Source organism: Anser brachyrhynchus (genome assembly GCF_964034855.1).
Source record: "Anser brachyrhynchus genome assembly, chromosome: 1".
NCBI lineage: Eukaryota > Metazoa > Chordata > Aves > Anseriformes > Anatidae > Anser > Anser brachyrhynchus.
The window spans coordinates 175,767,915-175,780,312 of NC_137694.1; the positions used below are offsets into that span (position 1 = coordinate 175,767,915).

The 12,398-nt window shown below is 37.8% G+C and overlaps 1 protein-coding gene across 2 annotated transcripts in view; it reads right to left on the reverse strand.

Annotated features, from left to right (window-relative positions):
* Positions 1–12,398, reverse strand: part of TDRD3 (tudor domain containing 3) — a 110,888-nt gene that overhangs the window by 53,452 nt on the left and 45,038 nt on the right. For both annotated transcript variants that reach the window (XM_080577038.1, XM_080577037.1), the window contains exons 4-5: positions 1,966–2,126; positions 2–143 (exon numbers count right to left, since the gene is read on the reverse strand). In XM_080577038.1, the coding sequence (XP_080433164.1) occupies positions 2–143; positions 1,966–2,039 (216 nt within the window). In that variant the 5' untranslated portion in view covers positions 2,040–2,126. The remainder of the gene's footprint in view (position 1; positions 144–1,965; positions 2,127–12,398) is intronic.

A 12,398-nucleotide genomic window follows, 5' to 3' on the forward strand; every position in this document is an offset into this window, starting at 1 on the left:
CCCTTTGCAATTCCCACTTTTCTATAAGATGCTCCACTTCACCTCCGAGAACTGCAGTATTACTGTCATCCAACAGCAAGAATCCATTTCTCACTTCAACAATTCCTGAAAGCTTAATTTTTGTTCCAGGTGGAGTGTTCAAGCTACAAGCAGAAACAAAACCAAGTATTTCACATGTTTATTAATATTTTGCCACCAAAAAGAACACACAAAACTATTCCTATTATACTTTCAACATTGACATATTTCATAATAAACAATTAGCATCAAAAACCTTTGCAATAACTCCTTCAATAGGCACAGTAGTTTTCAATAGCTTTTTTGGAACACTTCCCATTCATTACACAAAGATGCCATATTGCAAATTAGATTCTAACAGAGATGAATGTTTGCAAATTGTCTGTTTGGTTAAAATCCAATTTAACAGTACCAAGCTAAGGATGTGATTTGTCTAGACTAACAGAAGATGTCTCAAAGTCAGTTGTCTAAGAATAAGTTCCTCATCCTAAGACTCATTTATAGTTAATAAACAGAGGATTTCCAGATGGTTAATCATCTCGTTTGTTTTAGACATTTAACTTAGGAGAAAACAAGGAACAGTTGAGAAAGATGCCTTCTATACATTGCTAACAGCCAGGACTGTTCCAGAATATAAAAACCATGCACCTTGTGGTGCTTCTTCTCTCATTACTCTATGATTTAAAAGCAGATGGATGCTCTCTGTGGTCAGCTCCCACAAGAAGGTACCTATCTTCTTCTCATTTGAATCTACCCTATAAAAAAACAGCAGATGCATAAAGGAATCATGCATCTCCAACTCATAACTGAAAGATTTGACAAGCGGCACAATCTGGAAACAATTATTTTTACAGTAAGAAACAAAAGAGGACAGAGTGTTACAACCTTTCAAATAGGAAATAATAACCTCTTTAAAATATGCTAAAGCTATCATTGCAGTCACAGAACCATACCACATGGTAAGGAACATTCACAGAGAAGTCAGACAATTTTAGCGCTACTAACTTAACCCTTAGCACTATTAATCGATTTTCTGTATTGTTCTGATAGAAGCAAAGAAAATAAGATCAGAAAAAACAGACAAGAAAACAAGAACTTATGTCACTACTACAGAAAGTAGTGAGTTCTGACACTGGAGACTTTATCTGAACTTTCAAATTATGTCTTTTACTGATTGTTGGTCTTGTGTGTATTGTGTGCTCTGGAATCTAACGCAGGACTCTGTTTGCCTTCCTTTTCTGCTCTTTTTATATTCACATTGGAATATGATATTCCAAGTTGTGAGGGCTCAAGCTAAAATTAAAATATCATCAAGAGCTCTACTTTTAGATCATCTTCACTCTAAACTGCAATCTGTCTCCTACTCAGAATGAGCAGCTTAACAATCAAAGACAACATTTAAAAATGAAGTACAAAAGGTCTATGTCTAGCAGAGATAGACAACGAAGATGCTTTTTAAATAGAAAGTCATCTGGAATGAAGAGCAAAGCATGCCGTTACTCCAGAGACTACACACTGGAGATTATTTTCAATATCTTAATGACTAAACAGACAAGAAATCCCCATGTTCAGCAGTAATTAGCTCTTTTGTCCTTCATTTTTAACTTAAGAAAAAATTACTAATTCAGTACAAGTTATAGCCTCGTCCGTGGTAGAGCAGCACTAATTGCATGAGGTTAGGTGTGTCAGGGCTGTGGCATTCTCATTATCAAGTCAGACACAAAAATCTGGAAAAAAAAAAAAAAGATTTGGCTCAGGTTTGCACACACTCAAAAGCCTGCTTGCCTTGTTAAGCCTGATTCAACAGATGGCTGCAAAAATCCTCTTCGGCATAAAGAGCATTGTAAATTACATTCATATACACTTCTGCATACTACTTTAAAGTTCTCCCATATTTACAAAATCTGAGAAAGAAGCGAGAATAAACCAAAGAGCAAAGTTGCCCACCTTATTTTTGACATACTACTGTATTCTATAGCTATGCAGCTTGTGTGTCCATCAGTCATCTGTAAACGTAACATTCTGGGAGCAGCCTGAGACTCTTCATTATCCTTTGGTGCAGCAACGTTGCGTATTTTCTGTATTTGCAGAACACATGGCCCTTCCAGCTATATATGCAGAACAGAAAAGACAAAAATGTTAACACCTTGAAGCAAGCACACTAATATCTAGATACACTAACAGATGCCCCCAGGCAAAGCAAAGTGTAATGTAATTAGGTAGTTACGTTCAATTTCTGTCACTCCCATACAGTATGTTCTAAAACATGACAAAAATGGCTTTTTCAGAGAAAAATTTCAGCTGTAATGATGCTTCATACATCTCTAAAATATAAACTATGAAAAAGAAGTGAAAGATTTGGAGTGAGGGTACGAAAGAAAAAACAAAGACTTCGAATACTGTATTTGTGGTGGAGGATTTCTGTAAAAACTGCAGAGGTTATGTTCATCTGGAATCTACTTAAACTTGAAGATTTTGTATAATTTCTTTCAATAACTGAATGTTTGAAGAAGATAGTATAAACAGCAGTATTTTCAGTTATTTCTGTCCGAGTCTTATTTCTGACAGTAACAGTTAAATGACCAATCCTGTTTCTCATATGAATGGAGCTTTCTTTCCCCTTGATTTCAACAGAAGCACAACTGGATAATTTAATGTATAATAGGAAAACAAGTTCCCCTCAATCAACTGATTTCAAAAAAGAAGCCACAAAGAGATAACGATGAATATTTTTCTCTTCTAGAATTTTTGTACAGAAAGATTATTTCTATAGTAGTGAATGACACGCCGCCACACTCAAATTGCTTCAACGCATTAAGCCTAGCTTATTACAAATTAAAACTGTTTTTTTGTGTTGTTTTTTTTTTTTTATTTTTTTTTTTTTTTTAACTATATACAATGTTTTCTAAGTACAAATGAAGAAGCATTAGTTATGTGAGAAGCACTCCTAGTTGACCACAAGATCTGGTACTCAGCTGAACAGTAACTTTATTATGATTGCAATTTCTCTCATAAACGTTAAGTAAATTTTAGTTCTGGGCACGTGTTTTTGTTTTTAAATAACTGTTTGATAGACCCCTTACAATTCTGGAGCGCAAAGAAATTAGAGCTAGGCTAACTATGAATATATATGCAAATAGATTCAGGTTTTCTGATACGCTGTATCAAGCATGCATTACAATAAAGCACAGCTGCACATTTGTCGAGCTTAGACAACAGCGTCTGCTTCTTTAATGACGAAAATTACATGTTACTTCAAAGAAACAGGTGCAAAAGAAGAATAGAAGAATGGTACTCTTAAGTAACTACACTATATTAACATCCTATTTGTTTATATGGACTTAATCAGGGTCTTAGAGTTTCCCTGTCTCAATTCAGCTCAGTTTCACTCTCACCACATAAAACGACCATATAGTGATAGCAGAAGTCCATCTTCCTGCAGAAGGAGAACTACCATCACAAAATTCCAGGTGAATCCAGAAGACCTGTGCCAGTAGTCTTTGCATGAACTACTTCAAAGAATCACTGTAACCCACCACATAAAAAACCTCTTAACTCGGCCAAGTTACAAAGACACATGAAGGCAATGTTAATAAATTTAAGTTTCCAAGTAGCTGTTCTCACTGAGCACAATGAAGAGTCACATCAAATCCAATAATAGCAAGACTCTGTAGGTACCATTTTTACATTCAAGAGAGTTCATCAACCCAAAGTTAAAAGCTCTCTAGACCACTCTGTAGTGCTTGCTCACAGCTCCTTCAAGCCACAGGTTTCACACTGCTCTCTTAGCACTTTTTTAAGATGAAAATCATTAGATTCCGGTAAAATAACCATGTTGCACAATCCCAAAGAAAGAGCAAACTACAACTGTACTATCTGGAACCTAAGAATGAAGGCATTACCTACATGATAATACGGGATTACATAATCACAGAATCATCTAGGTTGGAAGAGACCTCCAAGATCACCGAGTCCAACCTCTGACCTAACACTAACGAGTCCTACACTAAACCATATCACTAAGGGCTACATCTAAACATCTTTTAAAGACCTCCAGGGATGGTGACTCAACCACCTCCCTGGGCAGCCCATTCCAATGCCTAACAACCCTTTCAGTAAAGAAGTTCTTCCTAATATCCAACCTAAACCTCCCCTGGCGCAACTTTAGCCCACCCCTCATCCTATCACTGGGTTCATGGGAGAATAGACCAATGCCCACCTTGCTACAGCCTCCTTTAACGTACCTATAGAGAGCGATAAGGTCGCCCCTGAGCCTCCTCTTCTCCAGGCTGAACAAGCCCAGCTCCCTCAGCCGCTCCTCATAAGACTTGTTCTCCAGACCCCTCACCAGCTTCGTTGCCCTTCTCTGGACTCTCTCGAGCACCTCCATGTCCTTCTTGTAGCGAGGGGCCCAAAACTGAACACAGAACTCGAGGTGTGGCCTCACCAGAGCCAAGTACAGAGGGACAATCACTTCCCTAGACCTGCTGGCCACACTGCTTCTTATACAGGCCAGGATGCTGTTGGCCTTCTTGGCCACCTGGGCACACTGCTGGCTCATATTCAGCCGACTATCAACCAATACTCCCAGGTCCTTCTCAGCCAGGCAGCTTTCCAGCCACTCATCTCCCAGCCTGTAGCTCTGCTTGGGGTTGTTGCGCCCCAGGTGCAGGACCCGGCACTTGGCCTTGTTGAACTTCATACAGTTGACCTCAGCCCATCGCTCCAGCCTATCCAGATCCTCCTGCAGAGCCTTCCTGCCCTCGAGCAGATCGACACACGCACTTAGCTTGGTGTCATCTGCAAACTTACTGAGGGTGCACTCAATCCCCTCATCCAGGTCATCGATAAAGATATTAAAGAGAACTGACCCTAGTACTGAGCCCTGGGGGACTCCACTAGTAACCGGCCTCCAACTGGATTTAACTCCATTCACCACAACTCTTTGGGCCCAGCTACCCAACCGGTTTCTAACCCAATGAAGCATACGCCAGTCCAAGTCATGACCAGCCAGTTTCTTGAGGAGAATGTTGTGGGAAACACTGTCAAAAGCCTTACCGAAATCAAGGTATACCAGGTCCACAGCCTTTCCCTCATCCACTAGCATGACAAAGCATGTCACTTTGTCATAGAAGGAGAAAGATTGTATACAAGATAACAGTTGCTCCAAAAGTATTTGCTAACTGGACAAACAACTGCACACATATTAATGAATAATCTTAGTTTTTCAATGTGAAAAGTACAATATCATCTTATACAATATAACATATAGTATTGTGGTATATAATGACATTATAATATTCATACTGAAAGTTTAAAATTTATTTATGTGAAAACTACTGGATAAATCAGAACTCTTGACCTTGAAACTGGAGAATGAGACAAAAGGTAGTGACTGGAAGTTGAGGATTAATGAATTCAAAGGCAGAAGTAAGGCACATATGTTATCAAGTGATAATGAATTTCCAGAGTAAGCTACTTTTTTCTATAACACTATTTTAAAATACTTTTAAAGTTTTATAACTAAAATTTATTTTAAATTTGTGCCAATCTGGAATGTGAAAGATGATAGAATTACTTTGTTCACGGCCCTTTTCAGCTTCCTGATTTCAGTACATCACCCTTCTCTTTGATGTTTTTTACAGACTTTAGTAATGTTTCTTTTTCACTCTACTGAGACTTTATGCGAAGTATTTGTCAAAATCATTCAAGTGTAGACTTTTAAGACCACCTTCATAATTTCAAAATGAAGTGCATCTATTTACTTTAAGAACTATTTGTCAAGCAGACCATGATTAGACAAAGCTTAGATTTCCTCAGCTTATATTTGTAGATAAAACCTCATATATGTGTAGTATAAAAAGTCAATGAGACATACCACTCCTTCCTCTTCATCCACAAAACCCATCAATGCTAATTCAAGAACATACATGACTCTTGTAAAGAAGAACAACAGGAAAAAATGAAAACAGTATAAACAAATATCCACATTATTATGTGATACAATACACTCAGGTCTTTCCAGACACAGTTTAAATAAATTAAAACATAACTTACTCATATTTAGTTAACTCATAGGCTTCTTCAATATGAAGAACCATATTTAAGTACTTCACATTGTGTTCAGAAAAAAGAGTCTGTAATGTTAACTATACACTCCGACTGTACGGGGCTAGTAGATCAACCATTGGATATACTATGTAGAACAAATCAAAAGCCCTTCCAGCAAATCCCGAAAGTCACTAAAACTATTTAATACCATTGGTCTTCAAACAGTACTTACACTTGCCACAGGGTCAGCAAGTTAAGACACCGCTGCACACAAACAGGATGGCAGCAATCATCCTTACAACAAGAGATGTTCCAGATCAAGCTAGAACCAGAAGCATACTAACTTGCCAAAGTACTGTGATCAAGGTAGAAAATCTTCTAATAAATCAGTCCCTTCTGATCTCAAAGTTACAGAGGTAAAATCTGAAACAACTCCCAATAGCTACCTAATGATTTTTAGTAATACAACAACTAGACTATAACGTACTGTTTTCAAGATACCGCCTGCCTAGAGGCATTGCTTTGATGCACTTAACCTCATCTGAAAACACAAGTCAACCTTTCACAAGGACTTCGCTATATCTATTATATCTAGCATTATCTACTTTTTCTCAAAAATACAGATGGAATCATGCCTCTTTAAAGCTCCTGAAATAGGCATTAGGAGCTAAGAACACAATCAAAACATTGAAAAGGTGAAGAGTTCAAGCATGAGAGCTTACCTAAAGCTGCTAAATAGCTCTCTCCAGACAGACTATCACTCAGTTTGATCTGTCAGCATCACTGCATGCACAGCCACAAGTACCTAAGCCTGTCAAAATCATCTCAATTATAAAAGATCGATGAAAAATTCATTTTTGACGTATGCAGCTTCAAACACAGAGCAATCACTCTCAATGGAAGCTAAACACAAGCACCTCAAGACTGAAGCTTTTTAATGCAGATCAGTTGTAACTGGAACAGCAAATTCAATCATGCCTTAAACAAAATAAAAAAGGCTGTAGGAAACCATGACATCCACAAGCAAAGAGATGGTAGAAGGCAACTGAGCACTGTTAAGTTATACTAATGTACTGGCAGAAATTGGGAAGCGCATGAATAGCTTTAAACAGTAATTAAAATAGGTAGCAAGTTATGTTCTAACTGCTTACCATCAGCCTGTCAGTACTCGGAAAGCATTTCTCTGATGTCAGAAATGAAATCCTTTCTGAACGCTCGTGGAATGAATGTTTCAATTGTAATGGAGCATACATACTCAAAACGAAGCTATACCCTAAATGTAACATCACTACTAAAATGTACATTATAACTTGTTATAACAGACTTCCTTGCATCTTCATTACATTAAAAACACTCCGCATATATTCATGGCATACAGTGATCTGGATGGAAATACGAGGGTTCAGCCTTCTTAAATCCTATGCAAATGTGGCCATCTTGTGGTTAATGGTGGTTATATAGATTTTTAAGGCCATGCAAAACAGATATAAATGAGTGAATAAAAGGTTTTTGTGTATCAGTGACTAAAGTTGACAATCACCTATATAGTCAACTGCCCGTATCGTTTCACATTTAGACTCTATTCTGTCTTTTATGAAAATATTTGCCTATTGTCTTAATGCTACAAAACAAAGTCATTTTCCATGCAAGATGGAAAATATATGTTCTCAAGATACAGATACACAATACTGATTCTAGTTTTGGATAGGAGCAACAACAGAAATGTGTAGTTTTTCTTCCCTCCTGAAGCAATTCTGAACCACAGGTACCTTCTACTGAGAAATTACACAAGTATTTTTACACATCTCAAACTAGGCAGCAGCACTTATAAAGTAGTCAGATTTGCCTAACTTTACTAAATGAAAAAACTGTACCATTAGGAAAGCAAAGATCAGTGTACTATCTACTAGTTTGTGCTAAAAGCTATAAAAAAGTCATTCCCAGACTTTTTCTTTACAGTCCATACTTCTTTTCTAAAGCTGGAGGACTACCTTTCTCCAGCAAAAGGTTTACAGAGTTTTTTTCTAGAATAACCATCTAAAAGCTATGATTTTAATAAAAAACAGTTGATTGAAGTAAGACCAAACTAAATTTTAGTAAAAGTTCACATATAGAAAGTCCAATCTCCTTAGCAGTGTCAACAGAAGCAGACAAGTTTGGAATTTAAGAAATAATAAAACAAAAATGAATGTGTGCCACAATTTTCCTTCATCCCATTTCCTCTGGCTTCTCAAAACCCCTGTCACTGTTGCCACGAGTTATTCGCAAGGAAAAAAAAAAAACAAAAAAGCTCTTTCCCACTGTTTGTATTTTTACTCTTTACGACTGAAAATGAAAGGAATAGATACACACTGATTTCTCTCAATTACCTAACTATATGGGAAATAGAAGTACCTTGAATCAAGCAAACTTTCATTTTAAAAAATTTGGATTGGATTGCTGCAGTACTCAATCCTACTATCCAGTCTTCCATCCCCATCAACTGTAAGACATAACCCCCTGCAGAAATATATCAAGCTCCATTCACTAACAACAATGACAGTCGCCTTTAAAAAAAAGTAACAATTGCTACAGGGAAAAAAGGTTCCAGAATATTATTGCTCTGATTATTAAGCATTTTTTTTTCTCCCCAGTTTTTAATTTAGACTTCTTGACAACTAGTTTAAATCATTTTTTCCACCGAAAGCTCTCTTCCAATTTAAACTAATCTTACTCCTCTTTTATTACTTCCTTCTTTTTGATGTGCTTACAAACTCTGTTCCTCCCCCGATTCCAAGTTTGCTGCCTGGAAACATACATTCCTTTCCACTTCCCGCTTATCCTAGTAATACTCCCTTGTACTCACAGTATCTGAATTTTACCTTTCTCAAAAACAATGACCAAAATCATACAATCGTCAACTGTAACAGAACCTCAGCAATGTCTTCCCAGATCTAGAGGTGTCTCAGAACACATCTTAATTCCACTTTCCTTTTCGCAGCTACATTGCACTGTTTACAGGCAACAGCAACTTCAATAACCAAGTTTCTCTCCTCTGCATTGACTCCCAAGTGAGAGAGTTCTAAGCCTACAGCAGGACTGTCAGTCCCCCAATATGTGATTTCACATTTTATACATGTAACTTTTGCTTACTGAGACACAGTAATCACAACTTTCATACACCTTCCCTATTTTGCCACAGAAGTTAGAATATCCATACTGAAAATGGAGGCAAAGCATCAAGCTAGAAAAAAAAAATTATCATTTATCTCCTTATTACATCTTTAATTTAAGAGCCTCTTTTATATTGAAATCCGTGAGTCTGGATTTAAAATCACTGAAATCACATCATTACTCTCCCTAATCATTACTTCCCTTTTATCACATTTTTCCTTTTTCAGTGGACAATTTTAGTTCTGAACATACACTGGATAACCTTAAATTAAAAGCCTGTTGATCTACAAATTAGTTGCTTATCCTCTAGCTCACTAAGTCAACATAAATCAATCAATAACCACTCTTCCCCCCACACACACACACTAATCTTTTAAAATATACTAAATTTTTCACAAATCAACACAACATCTCCAAGCATAAAGGTCACACTTGTAAGTTTTCCCTACAATCTAACAAAAAATGCATAATTTCCAACATCTTTTGCAAGAACAGCATTCTAAGTCTTGTCATCCAAGTACAGTAACTTGCTTTTTACATTGCGATCTGAACCACTCCAAAAGACAAGATCAAAAAACACTATTTCCGGTATTTCCTATGTCTGCAACACACTTAAAATTGTTTAGTCAAAACTGCTAATCTAAAAAAGTTCCTAAAAAAGCACTAAAAAAGTGCTTTAAAAGTGCACTATAAAGGCACTAAAAAAGTATTTCTTACCGGAATTCTGAAAGAGCAACATTAAGTGAAGAGACCTTTTATCAATGTGCCATCCAACATTTGGAGCTCTGGACAATGTACATAAGTACAAGAACTTTAAATCCTTTTTTCACTGGTCTGATGACTACAAGACACCATACACATTTCCTACCTTGAATAGCCACAGAAATGATTTTACAATAAACTAATATCAGACCTTTGTTTTCTGTTAGTAATTAAATTGCATAGGTGTCATAGCTCTCCTACCCTCAAGCAAATCAGCACTCCCACCCACCTTGGTGTTATCAGCAAACTTACTGAGAGTGCACTTGATCCCCTCATCCAGATCACTGAAAAAGATACTAAGCAGAATTGGCCCCAGTGCTGAGCCCTGGGGAAACTGCTAGTGACCGACCTCCAGCTGGATTTAACTCCATTCACAACAACACTTTGGGCCTGGCCACCCAGACAGTTTTTTACCCAGTGAAGAGTACAACCATCCGAGCCACGAGCAGTCAGCTTCTCCAGAAGGATGCTGTAGGAAACTGTGTCAAAAGCTTTACTAAAGTCTAGACAAACAACATCCACAGCCTATTCCTCATCTACTAAGCATGTCACCTTTTGCCGTAGAAGGAGATCAGGTACATCAAACAAGACCTGCCTTTCATAAACCTATGTTGTCTGGGCCTGAACACCTGGTTGTCATGTATGTGCTGTGTGATGGCACTCAGGATGATCTGCTCCATAACCTCTACTGGCACTAAAATGGAGAAGTTCCTAGGTATATTCTCAAGTTAACAGCTGAACAACTACCTCTAAAGAAACCCAACAGTAATGCAACAAACCTCTGAAAAAAAAAAAAAAAAAACACTATCAAAATCACTTTCAACTGAAACCATGTTTCAACAGCAAAACTAACTATGGCAAGCATGATCATGGATCATGCACCCAACAATACTTGGAGAATTACATTTATCATAGAATGGTTTGGGTTGGAAGCGACCTTAAAGATTATCTAGTTCCAGCCCCCCTGCCATGGGCAGGGACACCTCCCACCACACCAGATTGCTCAAAGCCCCACCCAGCCTGGCCTTGAACACTTCCAGGGATGGGGCATCCACAACTTCTCTCAGCAACCTGTTCCAGTGCATCACCACCCTCACAGTAAAGAATTTTATCCTCGTATTAACTAAATCTGCCCTTTTTTAGCTTAAAACTGTTACCCCTGGTACTATCACAACACCTCATAGTAAAGAGACCTTGCCCATCTTTCTTATGGCCCCCCTATAGGTACTGGAAGGCCACTACAAGGTCTCCCTGGTGTCTTCTTTTCTCCAGGTTGAACAACCCCAACTCACTCCCTCAGCCTGTCTTCATAGAAGTGCTCCAGCCCCGCTATCATTCGTGACTCCTCTGGACTCATTACTAGGCCCATGTCCTATAGGACATACCTAATATGTCTATGTCCTTCTTATGCTGAGGGTCCCAGAGCTGAACCCAGTACCCTAGGAGGAGTCTCATAAAAGCAGAGTAGAGAAGGACAATCACCTCCCTCGAACTGCTGGCCACGCTTCTTTTGATGCAGCCCAGGATGCAGTTGGCTTTCTGGGCTGCAAGCACACATGTTCTTCAGCAACCAACACCCCCAGGTCTTTCTCCTCTGGGCTGCCCTCAATCCATTCTCAACCCAGCATGTATTTGCACCTGGGATTGCCCTGACCCAGGTACAGAGCCTTGCACTTGGCCTTGTTGAAGTATTTAACCAAATATGTTTAGATTTTGTCAATATTACATGATCTGAAGTGCAAAATTCAGTAATACTCAAGTAAGCAACTGCAAAATAAACAGTGTAAAAAACAGATGACAAGAAGTACTTTGTTTGTTTTCCATACTTCGAAAACAGAATGCTGAAGGGGAAGAAAAATATTCAAATCATAGATATAAGAAAAAAACTAGATTTTTTCTTTCCTTTTTCTACATGGAAAAAAAAAAAGCTTTAAGCACTGAAATAACTTTAACTGTACGTTATTGGAAAACATAAAGAGGTAAACAATCTATCAAAATTAATTCATAAACTAACACCTTGAAAAAAAAAGTTTTTGAAGTAGCACTTGCAAAAACAGTTCCACATAGTAAGAAATAAAATTAATAATACTTCTTCCAGAAAGTTGGTTTAATAAGTAATGGGTTTCATGCATGGACTGCTGTCTGGCTAACCACTATGAACTATCGCCCAAGAATGGTATCTCTCAAGTGGGCTTTTCGTAGTTGACAATGATGTTCCTCTGTTGTTGTTGTTACAGAAGCTTGTGGTACATCAGTCACCACCCCATTCGGACAACAGCATCAGCAGAAATAAATCCAAACAGCTCTTAAACAGCCTCTCTCATCAATCTTGCTTTCTCAAAAAAAATGCTGCCTTGATTTATTGCTATAGTAAATTTCAACCGTAACGAAATATGTTTCTCAGGAACTTTCAC